Genomic DNA, 24,829 nt, shown 5'->3' with positions numbered 1-24,829 from the left:
TAGAATAACAGATACCCGGGAGTGAGTTACTGACTGGAATCTAATCGAGGGGTTCGGGGGGTTTATATATAGAATAACAGATACCCGGGAGTGAGTTACAGACTGGAATCTAATCGAGGTGTTCGGGGGGTTTATATATAGAATAACAGATACCCGGGAGTGAGTTACAGACTGGAATCTAATCGAGGGGTTCGGGTGGTTTATATATAGAATAACAGATACCCGGGAGTGAGTTACAGACTGGAATCTAATCGAGGGGTTCGGGGGGTTTATATATAGAATAACAGATACCCGGGAGTGAGTTACAGACTGGAATCTAATCGAGGTGTTCGGGTGGTTTATATATAGAATAACAGATACCCGGGAGTGAGTTACAGACTGGAATCTAATCGAGGGGTTCGGGGTGGTTTATATATAGAATAACAGATACCCGGGAGTGAGTTACAGACTGGAATCTAATCGAGGGGTTCGGTGGGTTTATATATAGAATAACAGATACCCGGGAGTGAGTTACAGACTGGAATCTAATCGAGGTGTTCGGGTGGTTTATATATAGAATAACAGATACCCGGGAGTGAGTTACAGACTGGAATCTAATCGAGGGGTTCGGGGTGGTTTATATATAGAATAACAGATACCCGGGAGTGAGTTACAGACTGGAATCTAATCGAGGGGTTCGGGGGGTTTATATATAGAATAACAGATACCCGGGAGTGAGTTACAGACTGGAATCTAATCGAGGGGTTCGGGGGGGTTTATATATAGAATAACAGATACCCGGGAGTGAGTTACAGACTGGAATCTAATCGGGGGGTTCGGGGGTGTTTATATATAGAATAACAGATACCCGGGAGTGAGTTACAGACTGGAATCTAATCGAGGTGTTCGGGTGGTTTATATATAGAATAACAGATACCCGGGAGTGAGTTACAGACTGGAATCTAATCGAGGGGTTCGGGGTGGTTTATATATAGAATAACAGATACCCGGGAGTGAGTTACAGACTGGAATCTAATCGAGGTGTTCGGGTGGTTTATATATAGAATAACAGATACCCGGGAGTGAGTTACAGACTGGAATCTAATCGAGGGGTTCGGGGTGGTTTATATATAGAATAACAGATACCCGGGAGTGAGTTACAGACTGGAATCTAATCGAGGGGTTCGGGGGGTTTATATATAGAATAACAGATACCCGGGAGTGAGTTACAGACTGGAATCTAATCGAGGGGTTCGGGGGGGGTTTATATATAGAATAACAGATACCCGGGAGTGAGTTACAGACTGGAATCTAATCGGGGGGTTCGGGGGTGTTTATATATAGAATAACAGATACCCGGGAGTGAGTTACAGACTGGAATCTAATCGAGGGGTTCGGGTGGTTTATATATAGAATAACAGATACCCGGGAGTGAGTTACAGACTGGAATCTAATCGAGGGGTTCGGGGGTGTTTATATATAGAATAACAGATACCCGGGGGTGAGTTACAGACTGGAATCTAATCGAGGGGTTCGGGGGGTTTATATATAGAATAACAGATACCTGGGAGTGAGTTACAGACTGGAATCTAATCGAGGGGTTCGGGGGTGTTTATATATAGAATAACAGATACCCGGGAGTGAGTTACAGACTGGAATCTAATCGAGGGGTTCGGGGGGGTTTATACCTGGCCACTTGTGCGCTCCACCCACACTCACTCTCCTCCCTCGCTGCCTCCCTCTTCTTCCATCTCCCTCCCATCCCTCCACATCCCCGGCTCCCTTCACTTACTGATGAGGTAGAGTGTCAGAATGATGCCTGCGATAGAGCAGCCCTGGACGAAGCGAGCCAGGATGAAGGTCGCTGGGTTTGGGGACACGGTCACCAGTGTCCCGAAGAGGATGGATAGGGTCAGTGAGAGGATGAAGCTGTTCCTGCGTCCCAGCCTGCGGAGGGACGAGAGAGAGAGAGAGAGAAAGGTGTCAGTCCCATGTCTTACAGTGGTCACCCCCTCAAAGCTATTACTCGTCCCGCCTCCTTTTCAGGTTCAGTGAATCCTGAACCCCTTCCCTCTTCTGTGACTCTGCGAATCAGTCCAGTAATGCGACTTCAGAGGCATCACTGTCACATGTTTCCGGACACCGAACTGGATGCTCGACTGCTCAGGCATCGCAGAGACAGGCTTCCAGAAACTGAGCTGGAGATTCGACTGATGAGGCCTCACCTTCCCAAGTTTTCAGAAGCTGAGATGGAAATTCGACTGCTGAGGCATCACAGTCGCACGTTAACTGAAAATAGAGACTTGTTGTCGAAGCTTTTCGTCGTTTCTTACATTATCCTGACAGTGGTTATTCTTGCGGTTTGTGTTGATGAGCGCAAGACGAAAAGCTTTGACAATGTGTCTCTATTCAGCAATACTCAAGTTCTGTACGACCAAACGACTATTCATCACAATATGACCAAGTCTGACAAAACGAGCCAGAAATTCAACTGCGCAGGCATCACAGTCAAACCACCTACCACCATGTTCCAACTCCCTGCCCCGTCATTGGACCACCAGCATCAGAGAGAGCAAGCAGCCAATTCAACCCTCTCTGATTGGGGCTGGGTATCAAAGCTAAGGAGGTCAGATTAATATCCACAGGGTGTCATTACTAGGTATTCAACAAGAGAAGGCTTCACTGGAAGATGACATACCTGTCCGCTGAGTACCCCATCAGCAGATAACCTGTCAAACAGCCCAGAATTAAACAGACCTCTTCAACATAAATGGTCCAGGAAGAATCACAAACCAGGTCCCACTGCGGAGAGGGGAGAGAGGACGTCAGGACAGTCAACTGACACAAGCACCAGGTCAGGGATCAGCTGTGACTCAGGGCGAGCACTCCTGCATCTCAATGAAAGCTTACAGTTTCAATTCCGACGTCAGTACACAAACAGAATAACTCCACGCACTGTCCAAGGGTCAGTACTGAGGGAGCGCCGCACTGTCGGAGGGTCAGTACTGAGAGAGTGCCGCACTGTCGGAGGGTCAGTACTGAGGGAGCGCCGCACTGTCGGAGGGTCAGTACTGAGAGAGTGCCGCACTGTCGGAGGGTCAGTACTGAGGGAGCGCCGCACTGTCGGAGGGTCAGTACTGAGAGAGTGCCGCACTGTCAGAGGGTCAGTACTGAGGGAGCGCCGCACTGTCGGAGGGTCAGTACTGAGGGAGTGCCGCACTGTCAGAGGCTCAGTACTGAGGGAGTGCTGCACTGTCCGAGGGTCAGTACTGAGGGAGTGCCACACTGTCAGAGGGTCAGTATTGAGGGAGTGCTGCACTGTCCGAGGGTCAGTACTGAGGGAGCGCCGCACTGTCGGAGGGTCAGTACTGAGGGAGCGCCGCACTGTCAGAGGGTCAGTACTGAGAGAGTGCCGCACTGTCAGAGGGTCAGTACTGAGGGAGCGCCGCACTGTCGGAGGGTCAGTACTGAGAGAGTGCCGCACTGTCGGAGGGTCAGTACTGAGGGAGCGCCGCACTGTCGGAGGGTCAGTACTGAGAGAGTGCCGCACTGTCAGAGGGTCAGTACTGAGGGAGCGCCGCACTGTCGGAGGGTCAGTACTGAGGGAGTGCCGCACTGTCAGAGGCTCAGTACTGAGGGAGTGCTGCACTGTCCGAGGGTCAGTACTGAGGGAGTGCCACACTGTCAGAGGGTCAGTATTGAGGGAGTGCTGCACTGTCCGAGGGTCAGTACTGAGGGAGCGCCGCACTGTCGGAGGGTCAGTATTGAGGGAGTGCTGCACTGTCAGAGGGTCAGTACTGAGGGAGTGCCGCACTGTCAGAGGGTCAGTACTGAGGGAGTGCTGCACTATCCGAAGGTCAGTACTGAGGGAGTGCCGCACTGTCGAAGGGTCAGTACTGAGGGAGTACCGCACTGTCGGAGGGTCAGTACTGAGGGAGAGCTGCACTGTCAGAGGGTCAGTACTGAGAGAGTGCCGCACTGTCGGAGGGTCAGTACTGAGGGAGTGCCGCACTGTCGGAGGGTCAGTACTGAGGGAGTGCCGCACTGTCGGAGGGTCAGTACTGAGGGAGTGCCGCACTGTCCGAAGGTCAGTACTGAGGGAGCGCCACACTGTCCGAGGGTCAGTACTGAGGGAGCGCCGCACTGTCCGAGGGTCAGTACTGAGGGAGTGCCGCACTGTCAGAGGGTCAGTACTGAGGGAATGCCGCACTGTCGGGGGGGTCAGTACTGAGGGAGTGCTGCACTGTCAGAGGGTCAGTACTGAGGGAGTGCTGCACTGTCGGTGGGTCAGTACTGAGGGAGTGCTGCACTGTCGGAGGGTCAGTACTGAGGGAGTGCTGCACTGTCGGAGGGTCAGTACTGAGGGAGTGCTGCACTGTCGGAGGGTCAGTACTGAGGGAGTGCTGCACTGTCGGAGGGTCAGTACTGAGGGAGTGCTGCACTGTCCGAGGGTCAGTACTGAGGGAGTGGGGGGGACAGTTCTGAGGGAGTGGGGGGTCAGTACTGAGGGAGTGGGGGGGTCAGTACTGAGGGAGTGAGGGGGACAGTTCTGAGGGAGTGGGGGGTCAGTACTGAGGGAATGGGGGGTCAGTACTGAGGAAGTGGGGGGGACAGTACTGAGGGAGTGAGGAGGTCAGTACTGAGGGAGTGGGGGGGTCAGTACTGAGGGAGTGGGGGGGGGGTCAGTACTGAGGGAGTGAGGGGGTCAGTACTGAGGGAGTGGGGGAGGGTCAGTACTGAGGGAGTGGGGGGGTCAGTACTGAGGGAGTGAGGGGGTCAGTACTCAGGGAGTGAGGGGGTCAGTACTGAGGGAGTGGGGGGGGGGGGGTCAGTACTGAGGGAGTGGGGGGGGTCAGTACTGAGGGAGTGGGGGGGGACAGCACTGAGGGAGTGAGGGGGTCAGTACTGAGGGAGTGGGGGGGGGGTCAGTACTGAGGGAGTGGGGGGGTCAGTACTGAGGGAATGGGGGGGTCAGTACTGAGGGAATGGGGGCTCAGTACTGAGGGAGTGGGGGGGTCAGTACTGAGGGAGTGGGGGGGGTCAGTACTCAGGGAGTGGGGGGGGGTCAGTACTCAGGGAGTGAGGGGGTCAGTACTGAGGGAGTGGGGGGGTCAGTACTGAGGCAGTTAGGGGGGTCAGTACTGAGGGAGTGGGGGGGGTCAGTACTGCGGGAGTGGGGGGGGTCAGTACTGCGGGAGTGGGGGGGTCAGTACTGAGGGAGGGGGGGGGTCAGTACTCATGGAGTGAGGGGGTCAGTACTGAGGGAGTGGGGGGGTCAGTACTGAGGGAGTTAGGGGGGTCAGTACTGAGGGAGTGAGGGGATCAGTACTGAGGGAGTGCGTGGGGGTCAGTACTGAGGGAGTGCGTGGGGGTCAGTACTGAGGGAGTGAGGGGATCAGTACTGAGGGAGTGCGTGGGGGTCAGTACTGAGGGAGTGGGGGGGGGTCAGTACTGAGGGAGTGAGGGGGGTCACTACTGAGGAGTGGGGGGGGTCAGTACTGAGGGAGTGGGGGGGTCAGTACTGAGGGAGTGAGGGGGACAGTACTGAGGGAGTGAGGGGGTCAGTACTCAGGGAGTGAGGGGGTCAGTACTCAGGGAGTGAGGGGGTCAGTACTGACGGAGTGAAGGGGTCAGTACTGAGGGAGTGGGGGGGTCATTACTGAGGGAGTGGGGGGGTCAGTACTGAGGGAATGGGGGGGTCAGTACTGAGGGAGTGGGGGGGTCAGTACTGAGGGAGTGGGGGGGTCAGTACTGAGGGAGTCTGGGGGGGGGGGTCAGTACTCAGGGAGTGGGGGGGGTCAGTTCTGAGGGAGTGGGGGGGTCAGTACTGAGGGATTGGGGGGGTCAGTACTGAGGGAGTGGGGGGGGGTCAGTTCTGAGGGAGTGGGGGGTCAGTACTGAGGGAGTGAGGGGGTCAGTACTGAGGGAGTGAGGGGGACAGTACTGAGTGAGTGAGGGGGTCAGTACTGAGGGAGTGAGGGGGTCAGTACTGAGGGAGTGGGGGGGTCATTACTGAGGGAGTGGGGGGGTTAGTACTGAGCGAGTGGGGGGGGTCAGTTCTGAGGGAGTGGGGGGGTCAGTACTGAGGGAGTGGGGGGGGGTCAGTACTGAGGGAATGGGGGGGGTCAGTACTGAGGGAGTGGGGGGGGTCAGTTCTGAGGGAGTGCCGCACTGTCGGAGGCTCCGTACTGAGGGAGTGGGGGGGGTCAGTACTGAGGGAGTGGGGGGTCAGTACTGAGGGAGTCTGGGGGTCAGTACTGAGGGAATGGGGGGGACAGTACTGAGGGAGTGGGGGGGTCAGTACTGAGGGAGTCTGGGGGTCAGTACTGAGGGAGTGGGGGGGTCAGTACTCAGGGAATGGGGGGGGTCAGTACTGAGGGAGTGAGGGGGTCAGTACTGAGGGAGTGAGGGGGTCAGTACTGAGGGAGTGGGGGGGGTCAGTACTGAGGGAGTGAGGGGGTCAGTACTGAGGGAGTGGGGGGGGGGTCAGTACTGAGGGAGTGAGGGGGTCAGTACTGAGGGAGTGAGGGGGAGTCAGTACTGAGGGAGTGAGGGGGTCAGTACTCAGGGAGTGAGGGGGTCCGTACTGAGGGAGTGGGGGGGGTCAGTACTGAGGGAGTGAGGGGGTCAGTACCGAGGGAGTGGGGGGGGTCAGTACTGAGGGAATGGCAGGGTCAGTACTCAAGGAGTGAGGGGGTCAGTACTGAGGGAGTCTGGGGGTCAGTACTGAGGGAGTGGGGGGGTCAGTATTGAGGGAGTGAGGGGGTCAGTACTGAGGGAGTGGGGGGGTCAGTACTGAGGGAGTGAGGGGGTCAGTACTGAGGGAGTGAGGGGGACAGTACTGAGTGAGTGAGGGGGTCAGTACTGAGGGAGTGAGGGGGTCAGTACTGAGGGAGTGGGGGGGTCATTACTGAGGGAGTGGGGTGGTTAGTACTGAGGGAGTGGGGGGGGGTCAGTTCTGAGGGAGTCTGGGGGTCAGTACTGAGGGAATGGGGGGGGGTCAGTACTGAGGGAGTTGGGGGGGTCAGTACTGAGGGAGTGCCGCACTGTCGGAGGCTCGGTACTGAGGGAGTGGGGGGGGTCAGTACTGAGGGAGTGGGGGGGTCAGTACTGAGGGAATGGGGGGGGTCAGTACTGAGGGAGTGGGGGGGGTCAGTACTGAGGGAGTGCCGCACTGTCGGAGGCTCGGTACTGAGGGAGTGGGGGGGGTCAGTACTGAGGGAGTGGGGGGGTCAGTACTGAGGGAGTCTGGGGGTCAGTACTGAGGGAGTGGGGGGGTCAGTACTGAGGGAATGGGGGGGGTCAGTACTGAGGGAGTGAGGGGGTCAGTACTGAGGGAGTGAGGGGGGGGTCAGTACTGAGGGAGTGAGGGGGTCAGTACTGAGGGAGTGGGGGGGTCAGTACTGAGGGAGTGAGGGGGTCAGTACTGAGGGAGTGAGGGGGAGTCAGTACTGAGGGAGTGAGGGGGTCAGTACTCAGGGAGTGAGGGGGTCAGTACTCAGGGAGTGAGGGGGTCCGTACTGAGGGAGTGGGGGGGGTCAGTACTGAGGGAGTGAGGGGGTCAGTACCGAGGGAGTGGGGGGGGTCAGTACTGAGGGAATGGGGGGGTCAGTACTCAAGGAGTGAGGGGGTCAGTACTGAGGGAGTCTGGGGGTCAGTACTGAGGGAGTGGGGGGGTCAGTACTGAGGGAGTGAGGGGGTCAGTACTGAGGGAGTGGGGGGGTCAGTACTGAGGGAGTGAGGGGGTCAGTACTGAGGGAGTGGGGGGGAGTCAGTACTGAGGGAGTGGGGGGGGGTCAGTACTGAGGGAGTGAGGGGGACAGTACTGAGGGAGTGAGGGGGACAGTACTGAGGGAGTGAGGGGGTCAGTACTGAGGGAGTAGGGGGGTCAGCACTGAGGGAATGGGGGGGACAGTACTGAGGGAGTGAGGGGGTCAGTACTGAGGGAGTGGGGGGGTCAGTACTCAGGGACTGGGGGGGACAGTACTGAGGGAGTGAGGGGGACAGTACTGAGGGAGTGAGGGGGTCAGTACTGAGGGAGTGGGGGGGTCAGTACTGAGGGAGTGGGGGAGGTCAGCACTGAGGGAGTGAGGGGGTCAGTACTGAGGGAGTGGGGGGGTCAGTACTGAGGGAGTGGGGGGGGTCAGTACTGAGGGAGTGAGGGGGTCAGTACTGAGGGAGTGGGGGGGTCAGTACTGAGGGAGTGGGGGGGGTCAGTACTGAGGGAGTGAGGGGGTCAGTACTGAGGGAGTGAGGGGGTCAGTACTGAGGGAGTGGGGGGGTCAGTACTGAGGGAGTGGGGGGGTCAGTACTGAGGGAGTGGGGGGTCAGTACTGAGGGAGTGGGGGGGTCAGTACTGAGGGAGTGGGGAGGGGTCAGTACTGAGGGAGTGGGGGGGGGGGGTCAGTACTGAGGGAGTGAGGGGGGGGTCAGTACTGAGGGAGTGGGGGGGTCAGTACTCAGGGAATGGGGGGGGGGTCAGTACTGAGGGAGTGGGGGGGGGTCAGTACTGAGGGAATGGGGGGGTCAGTACTCGGAGTGAGGGGGTCAGTATTGAGGGAGTGAGGGGGTCAGTACTGAGGGAGTGGGGGGGGTCAGTACTGAGGGAGCGAGGGGGTCAGTACTGAGGGAGTGAGGGGGTCAGTACTGAGGGAGCGAGGGGGACAGTACTGAGTGAGTGAGGGGGTCAGTACTGAGGGAGTGAGGGGGTCAGTACTGAGGGAGTGGGGGGGTTAGTACTGAGGGAGTGGGGGGGGGTCAGTTCTGAGGGAGTCTGGGGGTCAGTACTGAGGGAATGGGGGGGGGTCAGTACTGAGGGAGTGGGGGGGGTCAGTACTGAGGGATTGGGGGGGTCAGTACTGAGGGAATGGGGGGGGTCAGTACTGAGGGAGTGGGGGGGGGTCAGTACTGAGGGAGTGCCGCACTGTCGGAGGCTCGGTACTGAGGGAGTGGGGGGGGTCAGTACTGAGGGAGTCTGGGGGTCAGTACTGAGGGAGTGGGGGGGTCAGTACTGAGGGAATGGGGGGGTCAGTACTGAGGGAATGGGGGGGACAGTACTGAGGGAGTCTGGGGGTCAGTACTGAGGGAGTGGGGGGGTCAGTACTCAGGGAATGGGGGGGGTCAGTACTGAGGGAGTGAGGGGGTCAGTACTGAGGGAGTGGGGGGGGGGTTCAGTACTGAGGGAGTGAGGGGGTCAGTACTGAGGGAGTGGGGGGGGGTCAGTACTGAGGGAGTGAGGGGGTCAGTACTGAGGGAGTGAGGGGGAGTCAGTACTGAGGGAGTGAGGGGGTCAGTACTGAGGGAGTGGGGGGGTCAGTACTGAGGGAGTGGGGGGGTCAGTACTCAGGGAATGGGGGGGGTCAGTACTCAGGGAGTGAGGGGGGTCAGTACTCAGGGAGTGAGGAGGACAGTACTGAGGGAGTGAGGGGGTCAGTACTGAGGGAGTGGGGGGTCAGTACTCAGGGAGTGAGGGGGACAGTACTGAGGGAGTGAGGGGGACAGTACTGAGGGAGTGAGGGGGTCAGTACTGAGGGAGTGGGGGGGTCAGTACTGAGGGAGTGGGGGGGTCAGTACTGAGGGAGTGGGGGGGGGGGTCAGCACTGAGGGAGTGAGGGGGTCAGCACTGAGGGAGTGGGGGGGTCAGTACTGAGGGAGTGGGGGGGGTCAGTACTGAGGGAGTGGGGGGGTCAGTACTGAGGGAGTGGGGGGGTCAGTACTGAGGGAGTGGGGGGGGGTCAGTACTGAGGGAGTGAGGGGGTCAGTACTGAGGGAGTGGGGGGTCAGTACTGAGGGAGTGGGGGGGTCAGTACTGAGGGAGTGAGGGGGTCAGTACTGAGGGAGTGGGGGGGTCAGTACTGAGGGAGTGGGGGGGTCAGTACTGAGGGAGTGAGGGGGTCAGTACTGAGGGAGTGGGGGGGTCAGTACTGAGGGAGTGGGGGGGGGGTCAGTACTGAGGGAGTGAGGGGGTCAGTACTGAGGGAGTGGGGGGGGGTCAGTACTCAGGGAGTGAGGGGGTCAGTACTGAGGGAGTGAGGTGGTCAGTACTGAGGGAGTGGGGGGGTCAGTACTGAGGGAGTGCGGGGGGGGGTCAGTACTGAGAGAGTGAGGGGGTCAGTACTGAGGGAGTGGGGGGGGGTCAGTACTGAGGGAGTGAGGGGGGTCAGTACTGAGGGAGTGAGGGGGGTCAGTACTCAGGGAGTGAGGGGGTCAGTACTGAGGGAGTGAGGGGGTCAGTACTGAGGGAGTGAGGGGGTCAGTACTGAGGGAGTGGGGGGGTCAGTACTGAGGGAGTGTGTGGGTCAGTACTGAGGGAGTGGGGGGGTCAGTACTGAGGGAGTGGGGGGGTCAGTACTGAGGGAGTGGGGGGGGGGGGTCAGTACTGAGGGAGTGGGGGGGGGGTCAGTACTGAGGGAGTGAGGGGGGGGGTCAGTACTGAGGGAGTGAGGGGGGGGTCAGTACTGAGGGAGTGGGGGGGTCAGTACTCAGGGAATGGGGGGGGGTCAGAACTGAGGGAGTGGGGGGGGGGTCAGTACTGAGGGAATGGGGGGGGTCAGTACTGAGGGAGTGAGGGGGTCAGTACTGAGGGAGTGGGGGGGTCAGTACTGAGGGAATGGGGGGGGGGTCAGTACTCAGGGAGTGAGGGGGTCAGTACTGAGGGAGTGGGGGGGGGGTCAGTACTGAGGGAGTGGGGGGGGGTCAGTACTCAGGGAGTGAGGGGGTCAGTACTGAGGGAGTGGGGGGGGGTCAGTACTGAGGGAATGGGGGGGGTCAGTACTCAGGGAGTGAGGGGGTCAGTACTGAGGGAGTGAGGGGGTCAGTACTGAGGGAGTGGGGGGGGGGTCAGTACTGAGGGAATGGGGGGGGTCAGTACTGAGGGAGTGAGGGGGTCAGTACTGAGGGAGTCTGGGGGTCAGTACTGAGGGAGTGGGGGGGGGGTCAGTACTGAGGGAATGGGGGGGGGGTCAGTACTGAGGGAGTGAGGGAGTCAGTACTGAGGGAGTCTGGGGGTCAGTACTCAGGGAGTGAGGGGGTCAGTACTGAGGGAGTGGGGGGGTCAGTACTGAGGGAGTGAGGGAGTCAGTACTGAGGGAGTCTGGGGGTCAGTACTCAGGGAGTGAGGGGGGGGTCAGTACTGAGGGAGTGAGGGAGTCAGTACTGAGGGAGTGAGGGGGTCAGTACTGAGGGAGTGGGGGGTTGTCAGTACTGAGGGAGTGAGGGGGTCAGTACTCAGGGAGTGAGGGGGTCAGTACTGAGGGAGTGAGGGGGTCAGTACTGAGGGAATGGGGGGGTCAGTACTGAGGGAATGGGGGCTCAGTACTGAGGGAGTGGGGGGGTCAGTACTGAGGGAGTGGGGGGGGGGGTCAGTACTGAGGGAATGGGGAAGTCAGTACTGAGGGAGTGAGGGAGTCAGTACTGAGGGAGTCTGGGGGTCAGTACTGAGGGAGTGAGGGAGTCAGTACTGAGGAGTCTGGGGGTCAGTACTGAGGGAGTGGGGGGGGGATCAGTACTGAGGGAATGGGGGGGTCAGTACTGAGGGAGTGAGGGGGTCAGTACTGAGGGAGTGAGGGGGTCAGTACTGAGGGAGTCTGGGGGTCAGTACTGAGGGAGTCTGGGGGTCAGTACTGAGGGAGTGGGGGGGGGTCAGTACTGAGGGAATGGGGGGGTCAGTACTGAGGGAGTGAGGGAGTCAGTACTGAGGGAGTCTGGGGGTCAGTACTCAGGGAGTGAGGGGGGGGTCAGTACTGAGGGAGTGGGGGGGGTCAGTACTGAGGGAGTGAGGGAGTCAGTACTGAGGGAGTCTGGGGGTCAGTACTGAGGGAGTGAGGGGGGGGTCAGTACTGAGGGAGTGAGGGAGTCAGTACTGAGGGAGTGAGGGGGTCAGTACTGAGGGAGTGGGGGGGGGGTCAGTACTGAGGGAGTGAGTGGGTCAGTACTCAGGGAGTGAGGGGGTCAGTACTGAGGGAGTGAGGGGTCAGTACTGAGGGAGTGGGGGGGGGTCAGTACTGAGGGAGTGGGGGGGGGGGTCAGTACTGAGGGAGTGGGGAGGGGGTCAGTACTGAGGGAGTCTGGGGGTCAGTACTGAGGGAGTGAGGGGGTCAGTACTGAGGGAATGGGGGGGTCAGTACTCAGGGAGTGAGGGGGTCAGTACTGAGGGAGTGAGGGGGTCAGTACTCAGGGAGTGAGGGGGTCAGTACTGACGGAGTGAAGGGGTCAGTACTCAGGGAGTGAGGGAGTCAGTACTGAGGGAGTGAGGGGGTCAGTACTGAGGGAGTGAGGGGGTCAGTACTGAGGGAGTGGGGGGGGGTCAGTACTGAGGGAGTGGGGGGGGGGTCAGTACTGAGGGAGTGGGGAGGGGGTCAGTACTGAGGGAGTCTGGGGGTCAGTACTGAGGGAGTGAGGGGGTCAGTACTGAGGGAATGGGGGGGTCAGTACTCAGGGAGTGAGGGGGTCAGTACTGAGGGAGTGAGGGGGTCAGTACTCAGGGAGTGAGGGGGTCAGTACTGACGGAGTGAAGGGTCAGTACTGAGGGAGTGGGGGGGTCATTACTGAGGGTGTGGGGGGTCAGTACTGAGGGAATGGGGGGGTCAGTACTGAGGGAATGGGGGGGTCAGTACTGAGGGAGTGAGGGAGTCAGTACTGAGGGAGTGAGGGGGTCAGTACTGAGGGAGTGGGGGGTCAGTACTCAGGGAGTGAGGGGGTCAGTACTGAGGGAGTGAGGGGGTCAGTACTGAGGGAGTGAGGGGGTCAGTACTGAGGGAATGGGGGGGTCAGTACTCAGGGAGTGAGGGGGTCAGTACTGAGGGAGTGAGGGGGTCAGTACTGAGGGAGTGAGGGGGTCAGTACTCGGCCAAGGGGACACAGTGAACAGGGGAGGGGAGCAGAGCCAGTGGAGAAGCTGGGATTGTTCTCCTTGGAGCAGAGAAGGTGAAGAGGAGATTAAATGGAGGTGTTCAGCATGACGAGGGGTTTTGATGGAGTAAATGAGGAGAAACTGTTTCGAGGGGCAGGAGGGTGGGTAACCAGAGGGACACAGATTGAGGGTAATGGGTAAAAGAACCAGAGGGGGAGATGAGGAGAAATGTTTTTACACAGTGAGTTGTTGTGATCTGGAAGGTTCTGTCTGAAAGGGCAGTGGAAGCAGATTCTATAGGAACGTTCGAGAGGGAATTGGGGAATTACTGGAAGGGGAAGAATTACAGGGATTAAGACTGGGTTCAGTTTGGAAGAGCTAGTAGAGGCAGGATGGGCTGAATGGCTGTCTGTTTTATTCAGTGATTTTAGTATGCATTAGATGATACCCCTACCTGAGTGACAATATTTGTCTGCAGTCCTTCGCCCTTGGAATACTCCCAGCCATCGGGGCAGTGCACTGTGCCCTGGTGTGTCCCATTGAGGTAGAGGTGGCAGGAGCTGTCCCCTTCCTCCTCCTCCCTCTCCTCGACCCACTCCTTGACCCCCTTGCTGGGCGCCAGTCCGCTCAGGGCCTGCTCCTGGGTGGCGTTATACAGGAGGGCGGGCAGCCCCCCGGGGTGCAGGCGGCAGCGGTGTGGGGGCACCAGGGTGTAGAAGACGTCCGAGAGCAGGGCAAAGGTGGTCAGGGGCACGGGCAGACAGGTCAGGGCACAGAGGAGCTTCTGGTAGCGGCCAAAACCCCCGCCAGAATGGGCCGAGAGACCATCGTAGCCACGGCAGCCGTTGCCAGGGTCCAGCCCGGGCTGCGGGCTGGAGGGGAAGTCCCGGGAAGCTGGTGGAGGATCCACCATGTCTGCCTCGCCTTCCATCGCCCGCCTCAGGATAGGGCCAAGGCCCGAAGTGGGTCAGGGGTCAGGAGCGGGGTCCAGGCAAGGGGGAGGGACGACAGCAGAAAACACACGGCAACAAGATCCTGAGAAGAGAAGCAGAGAACGATTAACCTTTCAGTGGGGTTTCTTTAACATTCTGTCCATCCCTCTCTCCCCTCGAATGCTCCCTCCCTCACTCTCCATCCCCCTCATCCTCACCCTCCATCCCCCTGCCTCTTCCCTACTCCTTGGACAGTTACAGTACGGGGGTTAGATACAGAGTAAAGCTCCCTCTACACTGTCCCCCATCAAACACTCCCAGGACAGGTACAGTACGGGGGTTAGATACAGAGTAAAGCTCCCTCTACACTGTCCCCCATCAAACACTCCAGGACAAGTACAGTACGGGGTTAGATACAGAGTAAAGGTCCCTCTACACTGTCCCATCAAACACTCCCAGGACAGGTACAGTACGGAGTTAGATACAGAGTAAAGGTCCCTCTACACTGTCCCCATCAAACACTCCCAGGACAGGTACAGTACGGAGTTAGATACAGAGTAAAGGTCCCTCTACACTGTCCCCATCAAACACTCCCAGGACAGGTACAGTACGGGGGTTAGATACAGAGTAAAGCTCCCTCTACACTGTCCACATCAAACACTCCCAGGACAGGTACAGTACGGGGTTAGATACAGAGTAAAGTTCCCTCTACACTGTCCACATCAAACACTCCAGGACAGGTACAGTACGGGGGTTAGATGCAGAGTAAAGCTCCCTCTACACTGTCCCTATCGAAGCCTCCCGATCTGTCAGTCACTGGAATATCCCGCTATCCTGGCTTTCCTCCAGATTCCCGATCTGACAATCCTGCAGGATTTCTGCTTTTGCTTTGATACATTTCCCAACATTGGAATAAGCAGAAACTGACTCGGCTCCATCAGTTACAAAGTTATTACAGACTCTCTCTCTATCACACACTCTCACTCTCTCTCTATCACACACTCTCACTCTCTCTCTATCACACACTCTCACTCTCTCTCTATCACACTCTCTCTCTCTATCACACACTCTCTCTCTATCACACACTCTCTGTCTCTCTCTATCACACACTCTCACTCTCTCTCTATCACACTCTCTCTCTATCACACACTCTCACTCTCTCTCTATCACACACTCTCACTCTCTCTCTATCACACTCTCTCTCTCTATCACACACTCTCTCTCTCTATCACACACTCTCTCTCTCTATCACACACTCTCTCTCTATCACACACTCTCTGTCTCTCTCTATCACACACTCTCACTCTCTCTCTATCACACTCTCTCTCTCTATCACACACTCTCTCTCTCTATCACACACTCTCTCTCTCTATCACACACTCTCACTCTCTCTCTATCACACACTCTCACTCTCTCTCTATCACACTCTCTCTCTCTATCACACACTCTCTCTCTCTATCACACACTCTCTCTCTCTATCACACACTCTCTCTCTATCACACACTCTCTCTCTATCACACACTCTCTCTCTATCACACACTCTCTGTCTCTCTCTATCACACACTCTCACTCTCTCTCTATCACACACTCTCTGTCTCTATCACACTCTCTCTCTCTATCACACACTCTCTGTCTCTCTCTATCACACACTCTCACTCTCTCTCTATCACACTCTCTCTCTCTATCACACACTCTCACTCTCTCTCTATCACACACTCTCACTCTCTCTCTATCACACTCTCTCTCTCTATCACACTCTCTCTGTCTCTATCACACACTCTCTGTCTCTCTCTGTCTCTATCACACACTCTCTGTCTCTCTCTGTCTCTATCACACACTCTCATTCTCTCTCTATCACACTCTCTCTCTCTCTATCACACACTCTCTCTCTCTATCACACACTCTCTCTCTCTATCACACTCTCTCTCTCTCTATCACACTCTCTCTGTCTCTCTCTGTCTCTATCACACACTCTCACTCTCTCTCTATCACACTCTCTCTCTATCACACTCTCTCTGTCTCTCTCTGTCTCTATCACACACTCTCTGTCTCTCTCTGTCTCTATCACACACTCTCACTCTCTCTCTATCACACTCTCTCTCTCTATCACACTCTCTCTGTCTCGATCACACTCTCTCTGTCTCGATCACACTCTCTCTGTCTCTCTCTGTCTCTATCACACTCTCTCTCTGTCTCTATCACACTCTCTCTCTATCACACTCTCTCTGTCTCTCTCTGTCTCTATCACACACTCTCACTCTCTCTCTATCACACTCTCTCTCTATCACACTCTCTCTGTCTCTATCACACACTCTCTGTCTCTCTCTGTCTCTATCACACACTCTCACTCTCTCTCTATCACACTCTCTCTGTCTCTATCACACTCTCTCTGTCTCTATCACACTCTCTCTCTGTCTCTATCACACTCTCTCTGTCTCTATCACACACTCTCTGTCTCTCTCTGTCTCTATCACACACTCTCACTCTCTCTCTATCACACTCTCTCTGTCTCTATCACACTCTCTCTGTCTCTATCACACTCTCTCTCTGTCTCTATCACACTCTCTCTGTCTCTATCACACTCTCTCTGTCTCTATCACACTCTCTCTGTCTCTATCACACTCTCTCTCTGTCTCTATCACACACTCTCTGTCTCTCTCTGTCTCTATCACACACTCTCTGTCTCTATCACACACTCTCTGTCTCTATCACACACTCTCACACTCTCTCTCTCACACTGTCTCTATCACACTCTCTCTGTCTCTCTCTGTCTCTATCACACTCTCTCTATCACACTCTCTCTGTCTCTATCACACTCTCTCTATCACACTCTCTCTCTGTCTCTATCACACTCTCTCTATCACACTCTCTCTCTGTCTCTATCACACTCTCTCACACTCTCTCTCTGTCTCTATCACACACTCTCACTCTCTCTCTATCACACTCTCTCTCTCCATCACACACTCACTCTCTCTCTATCACACACTCTCACTCTCTCTCTATCACACTCACTCTCTATCACACTCTCTCTGTCTCTATCACACACTCTCTGTCTCTCTCTGTCTCTATCACACACTCTCTGTCTCTCTCTGTCTCTATCACACACTCTCACTCTCTCTCTATCACACTCTCTCTCTCTCTATCACACTCTCTCTGTCTCTCTCTGTCTCTATCACACACTCTCACTCTCTCTCTATCACACTCTCTCTCTATCACACTCTCTCTGTCTCTATCACACACTCTCTGTCTCTCTCTGTCTCTATCACACACTCTCACTCTCTCTCTATCACACTCTCTCTCTCTATCACACTCTCTCTGTCTCTATCACACTCTCTCTGTCTCTCTCTGTCTCTATCACACTCTCTCTCTGTCTCTATCACACACTCTCTGTCTCTCTCTGTCTCTATCACACACTCTCTGTCTCTATCACACACTCTCTGTCTCTATCACACTCTCTCACACTCTCTCTCTCACACTGTCTCTATCACACTCTCTCTGTCTCTATCACACTCTCTCTGTCTCTCTCTGTCTCTATCACACTCTCTCTATCACACTCTCTCTGTCTCTATCACACTCTCTCTCTGTCTCTATCACACTCTCTCTATCACACTCTCTCTCTGTCTCTATCACACTCTCTCACACTCTCTCTCTGTCTCTATCACACACTCTCACTCTCTCTCTATCACACTCTCTCTCTCCATCACACACTCTCACTCTCTCTCTATCACACACTCTCACTCTCTCTCTATCACACTCTCACTCTCTATCACACTCTCTCTGTCTCTATCACACACTCTCTGTCTCTCTCTGTCTCTATCACACACTCTCTGTCTCTCTCTATCACACTCTCTCTCTCTCTATCACACACTCTCTCTCTCTATCACACACTCTCTCTCTCTATCACACTCTCTCTCTCTCTATCACACTCTCTCTGTCTCTCTCTGTCTCTATCACACACTCTCACTCTCTCTCTATCACACTCTCTCTCTATCACACTCTCTCTGTCTCTATCACACTCTCTCTGTCTCTCTCTATCACACACTCTCACTCTCTCTCTATCACACTCTCTCTCTCTATCACACACTCTCACTCTCTCTCTATCACACATTCTCACTCTCTCTCTATCACACTCTTACTCTCTCTCTATCACACTCTTACTCTCTCTCTATCACACTCTCTCTGTCTCTATCACACACTCTCTGTCTCTCTCTGTCTCTATCACACACTCTCTGTCTCTCTCTGTCTCTATCACACACTCTCACTCACTCTCTATCACACTCTCACTCTCTATCACACTCTCTCTGTCTCTATCACACTCTCTCTGTGTCTCTATCACACACTCTCTGTCTCTCTCTATCACACTCTCTCTGTCTCTATCGCACACTCTCTGTCTCTATCGCACTCTCTCACACTCTCTCTCTCACACTGTCTCTATCACACTCTCTCTGTCTCTATCACACTCTCTCTGTCTCTCTCTGTCTCTATCACACACTCACACTCTCTCTCTATCACACTCTCTCTCTATCACACTCTCTCTGTCTCTATCACACACTCTCTGTCTCTCTCTGTCTCTATCACACACTCTCTGTCTCTCTCTGTCTCTATCACACACTCTCACTCTCTCTCTGTCTCTATCACACACTCTCACTCTCTCTCTATCACACTCTCTCTCTCTATCACACTCTCTCTGTCTCTATCACACTCTCTCTGTCTCTATCACACTCTCTTTCTGTCTCTATCACACACTCACTCTCTCTATCACACTCTCTCTGTCTCTCTCTGTCTCTATCACACACTCTCACTCTCTCTCTATCACACTCTCTCTCTATCACACTCTCTCTGTCTCTATCACACTCTCTCTGTCTCTCTCTGTCTCTATCACACACTCTCTGTCTCTCTCTGTCTCTATCACACACTCTCACTCTCTCTCTATCACACTCTCTCTCTCTATCACACACTCTCACTCTCTCTCTATCACACTCTCTCTCTCTATCACACACTCTCACTCTCTCTCTATCACACACTCTCACTCTCTCTCTATCACACACTCTCACTCTCTATCACACTCTCTCTGTCTCTATCACACACTCTCTGTCTCTCTCTGTCTCTATCACACACTCTCTGTCTCTCTCTGTCTCTATCACACACTCTCATTCTCTCTCTATCACACTCTCTCTCTCTCTATCACACACTCTCTCTCTATCACACACTCTCTCTCTCTATCACACTCTCTCTCTCTCTATCACACTCTCTCTGTCTCTCTCTGTCTCTATCACACACTCTCACTCTCTCTCTATCACACTCTCTCTGTCTCTCTCTGTCTCTATCACACACTCTCTGTCTCTCTCTGTCTCTATCACACACTCTCACTCTCTCTCTATCACACTCTCTCTCTCTATCACACTCTCTCTGTCTCGATCACACTCTCTCTGTCTCGATCACACTCTCTCTGTCTCTCTCTGTCTCTATCACACTCTCTCTCTGTCTCTATCACACTCTCTCTCTATCACACTCTCTCTGTCTCTCTCTGTCTCTATCACACACTCTCACTCTCTCTCTATCACACTCTCTCTCTATCACACTCTCTCTGTCTCTATCACACACTCTCTGTCTCTCTCTGTCTCTATCACACACTCTCACTCTCTCTCTATCACACTCTCTCTGTCTCTATCACACTCTCTCTGTCTCTATCACACTCTCTCTCTGTCTCTATCACACACTCTCTGTCTCTCTCTGTCTCTATCACACACTCTCTGTCTCTATCACACACTCTCTGTCTCTATCACACACTCTCACACTCTCTCTCTCACACTGTCTCTATCACACTCTCTCTGTCTCTCTCTGTCTCTATCACACTCTCTCTATCACACTCTCTCTGTCTCTATCACACTCTCTCTATCACACTCTCTCTCTGTCTCTATCACACTCTCTCTATCACACTCTCTCTCTGTCTCTATCACACTCTCTCACACTCTCTCTCTGTCTCTATCACACACTCTCACTCTCTCTCTATCACACTCTCTCTCTCCATCACACACTCTCACTCTCTCTCTATCACACACTCTCACTCTCTCTCTATCACACTCACTCTCTATCACACTCTCTCTGTCTCTATCACACACTCTCTGTCTCTCTCTGTCTCTATCACACACTCTCACTCTCTCTCTATCACACTCTCTCTCTCTCTATCACACTCTCTCTGTCTCTCTCTGTCTCTATCACACACTCTCACTCTCTCTCTATCACACTCTCTCTCTATCACACTCTCTCTGTCTCTATCACACACTCTCTGTCTCTCTCTGTCTCTATCACACACTCTCACTCTCTCTCTATCACACTCTCTCTCTCTATCACACTCTCTCTGTCTCTATCACACTCTCTCTGTCTCTCTCTGTCTCTATCACACTCTCTCTCTGTCTCTATCACACACTCTCTGTCTCTCTCTGTCTCTATCACACACTCTCTGTCTCTATCACACACTCTCTGTCTCTATCACACTCTCTCACACTCTCTCTCTCACACTGTCTCTATCACACTCTCTCTGTCTCTATCACACTCTCTCTGTCTCTCTCTGTCTCTATCACACTCTCTCTATCACACTCTCTCTGTCTCTATCACACTCTCTCTATCACACTCTCTCTCTGTCTCTATCACACTCTCTCTATCACACTCTCTCTCTGTCTCTATCACACTCTCTCACACTCTCTCTCTGTCTCTATCACACACTCTCACTCTCTCTCTATCACACTCTCTCTCTCCATCACACACTCTCACTCTCTCTCTATCACACACTCTCACTCTCTCTCTATCACACTCTCACTCTCTATCACACTCTCTCTGTCTCTATCACACACTCTCTGTCTCTCTCTGTCTCTATCACACACTCTCTGTCTCTCTCTGTCTCTATCACACACTCTCTGTCTCTCTCTATCACACTCTCTCTCTCTCTATCACACACTCTCTCTCTCTATCACACACTCTCTCTCTCTATCACACACTCTCTCTCTCTATCACACTCTCTCTCTCTCTATCACACTCTCTCTGTCTCTCTCTGTCTCTATCACACACTCTCACTCTCTCTCTATCACACTCTCTCTCTATCACACTCTCTCTGTCTCTATCACACTCTCTCTGTCTCTCTCTATCACACACTCTCACTCTCTCTCTATCACACTCTCTCTCTCTATCACACACTCTCACTCTCTCTCTATCACACATTCTCACTCTCTCTCTATCACACTCTTACTCTCTCTCTATCACACTCTCTCTGTCTCTATCACACACTCTCTGTCTCTATCACACACTCTCTGTCTCTCTCTGTCTCTATCACACACTCTCTGTCTCTCTCTGTCTCTATCACACACTCTCACTCACTCTCTATCACACTCTCACTCTCTATCACACTCTCTCTGTCTCTATCACACTCTCTCTGTCTCTCTCTATCACACACTCTCACTCTCTCTCTATCACACTCTCTGTCTCTATCACACACTCTCACTCTCTCTCTATCACACTCTCTCTCTATCACACTCTCTCTGTCTCTATCACACTCTCTCTGTCTCTCTCTATCACACACTCTCACTCTCTCTCTATCACACTCTCTCTCTCTATCACACACTCTCACTCTCTCTCTATCACACATTCTCACTCTCTCTCTATCACACTCTTACTCTCTCTCTATCACACTCTCTCTGTCTCTATCACACACTCTCTGTCTCTATCACACACTCTCTGTCTCTCTCTGTCTCTATCACACACTCTCTGTCTCTATCACACACTCTCTGTCTCTCTCTGTCTCTATCACACTCTCTCTGTCTCTCTCTGTCTCTATCACACACTCTCACTCTCTCTCTATCACACTCTCTCTCTATCACACTCTCTCTGTCTCTATCACACTCTCTCTGTCTCTCTCTATCACACACTCTCACTCTCTCTCTATCACACTCTCTCTCTCTATCACACACTCTCACTCTCTCTCTATCACACATTCTCACTCTCTCTCTATCACACTCTTACTCTCTCTCTATCACACTCTCTCTGTCTCTATCACACACTCTCTGTCTCTATCACACACTCTCTGTCTCTCTCTGTCTCTATCACACACTCTCTGTCTCTCTCTGTCTCTATCACACACTCTCACTCACTCTCTATCACACTCTCACTCTCTATCACACTCTCTCTGTCTCTATCACACTCTCTCTCTGTCTCTATCACACACTCTCTGTCTCTCTCTATCACACTCTCTCTGTCTCTATCGCACACTCTCTGTCTCTATCGCACTCTCTCACACTCTCTCTCTCACACTGTCTCTATCACACTCTCTCTGTCTCTATCACACTCTCTCTGTCTCTCTCTGTCTCTATCACACACTCACACTCTCTCTCTATCACACTCTCTCTCTATCACACTCTCTCTGTCTCTATCACACACTCTCTGTCTCTCTCTGTCTCTATCACACACTCTCTGTCTCTCTCTGTCTCTATCACACACTCTCACTCTCTCTCTGTCTCTATCACACACTCTCACTCTCTCTCTATCACACTCTCTCTCTCTATCACACTCTCTCTGTCTCTATCACACTCTCTCTGTCTCTATCACACTCTCTTTCTGTCTCTATCACACACTCACTCTCTCTATCACACTCTCTCTGTCTCTCTCTGTCTCTATCACACACTCTCACTCTCTCTCTATCACACTCTCTCTCTATCACACTCTCTCTGTCTCTATCACACTCTCTCTGTCTCTCTCTGTCTCTATCACACACTCTCTGTCTCTCTCTGTCTCTATCACACACTCTCACTCTCTCTCTATCACACTCTCTCTCTCTATCACACTCTCTCTGTCTCTATCACACTCTCTCTGTCTCTATCACACTCTCTCTGTCTCTCTCTGTCTCTATCACACTCTCTCTCTGTCTCTATCACACACTCTCTGTCTCTCTCTGTCTCTATCACACACTCTCACTCTCTCTCTATCACACTCTCTCTCTCTATCACACTCTCTCTGTCTCTATCACACACTCTCTGTCTCTCTCTGTCTCTATCACACTCTCTCTGTCTCTATCACACACTCTCTGTCTCTCTCTGTCTCTATCACACACTCTCTGTCTCTCTCTGTCTCTATCACACTCTCTCTCTCTATCACACTCTCTCTGTCTCTATCACACTCTCTCTGTCTCTATCACACTCTTTTTCTGTCTCTATCACACACTCTCTGTCTCTCTCTGTCTCTATCACACACTCTCACTCTCTCTCTATCACACTCTCTCTCTATCACACTCTCTCTGTCTCTATCACACTCTCTCTGTCTCTCTCTGTCTCTATCACACTCTCTCTGTCTCTCTCTGTCTCTATCACACTCTCTTTCTGTCTCTATCACACACTCTCTCTCTCTATCACACTCTCTCTGTCTCTCTCTGTCTCTATCACACACTCTCACTCTCTCTCTATCACACTCTCTCTCTATCACACTCTCTCTGTCTCTCTCTGTCTCTATCACACACTCTCTGTCTCTCTCTGTCTCTATCACACACTCTCACTCTCTCTCTATCACACTCTCTCTCTCTATCACACTCTCTCTGTCTCTATCACACTCTCTCTGTCTCTCTCTGTCTCTATCACACTCTCTCTCTGTCTCTATCACACACTCTCTGTCTCTCTCTGTCTCTATCACACACTCTCTGTCTCTGTCTCTATCACACTCTCTCACACTCTCTCTCACACTGTCTCTATCACACTCTCTCTGTCTCTATCACACTCTCTCTGTCTCTATCACACTCTCTCTATCACACTCTCTCTCTGTCTCTATCACACTCTCTCTATCACACTCTCTCTCTGTCTCTATCACACTCTCTCACACTCTCTCTCTGTCTCTATCACACTCTCTCTATCACACCCTCTCACACTCTCTCTGTCTCTATCACACTCTCTCACACACTCTCTCTGTCTCTATCACACTCTCTGTCTCTATCACACTCTCTGTCTCTATCACACTCTCTCACACTCTCTCTCTGTCTCTATCACACTCTCTCACACTCTCTCTCTGTCTCTATCACACTCTCTCTATCACACTCTCTCACACACTCTGTCTCTATCACACTCTCTGTCTCTATCACACTCTCTCACACTCTCTCTCTGTCTCTATCACACTCTCTCTATCACACTCTCTGTTTCTATCACACACTCTCTCACACTCTCTCTCTGTCTCTATCACACTCTCTCACACTCTCTCTCTCTCTGTCTCTATCACACTCTCCCTCTATCACACTCTCTCTCTTTCTCTATCACACTCTCTCACACTCTCTGTCTCTATCACACTCTCTCTCGCTGTCTCTATCACACTCTCTCTCGCTGTCTCTATCACACTCTCTCTCGCTGTCTCTATCACACTCTCTCTCTATCACACTCTCTCTGTCTCTATCACACACTCTCACACTCTCTCTCGCTCTGTCTCTATCACACTCTCTCTCTGTCTCTATCACACTCTCTCACACTCTCTGCCTCTATCACACTCTCTCTCTCTCTCTGTGTCTCTATCACACTCTCCCTCTATCACACTCTCTCTCTCTCTCTCACACTCTCTCTCTCTCTCTCTCACACTCTCTCTCTATCACACTCTCCCTCTATCACACTCTCTCTGTCTGTGTATCTATCACACTCTCTCACACTCTCTCTCTCTGTTTCTATCACACTCTCTCTCTCTGTCTCCATCACACTCTCTTTCTGTCTCTCTCACACTCTCTCTCGCTCTCTGTCTCTATCACACTCTCTCTCACACACTCTCTCTGTCTATATCACATACTCTCTCACACTCTCTCTCACTTTCTGTCTCTATCACACACTGTCTCTATCACACTCTTTCTCTCTCACACTCTCTCTCTCTCACACTCTCTCTCACTTTCTGTCTCTATCACACACTGTCTCTATCACACACTCTCTCTCTCACACTCTCTCTCTCTCACACTCTCTCTGTCTATATCACATACTCTCTCACACTCTCTCTCACTTTCTGTCTCTATCACACACTGTCTCTATCACACTCTCTCTCTCTCACACTCTGTCTATATCAC

At 53.3% G+C, this 24,829-nt stretch overlaps 1 protein-coding gene across 1 annotated transcript in view; it reads right to left on the bottom strand.

Annotated features, from left to right (window-relative positions):
• Positions 1–1,771: 1,771 nt before the first annotated feature.
• Positions 1,772–24,829, bottom strand: part of LOC137365590 (solute carrier family 22 member 17-like) — a gene marked incomplete at its 3' end in the record, with an annotated part of 38,689 nt that continues 15,631 nt past the window's right edge. The window contains exons 2-4 of the mRNA XM_068027976.1: positions 13,284–13,864; positions 2,678–2,781; positions 1,772–1,926 (exon numbers count right to left, since the gene is read on the bottom strand). Coding sequence (XP_067884077.1) covers positions 1,772–1,926; positions 2,678–2,781; positions 13,284–13,760 — 736 coding nt within the window. The remainder of the gene's footprint in view (positions 1,927–2,677; positions 2,782–13,283; positions 13,865–24,829) is intronic.

This window comes from Heterodontus francisci, unplaced genomic scaffold, assembly GCF_036365525.1.
Source record: "Heterodontus francisci isolate sHetFra1 unplaced genomic scaffold, sHetFra1.hap1 HAP1_SCAFFOLD_1607, whole genome shotgun sequence".
NCBI classification, from domain to species: domain Eukaryota; kingdom Metazoa; phylum Chordata; class Chondrichthyes; order Heterodontiformes; family Heterodontidae; genus Heterodontus; species Heterodontus francisci.
The sequence above is the reverse complement of the archived record's forward strand: the minus strand, read 5'-3'. Positions and strand labels throughout refer to the sequence as shown.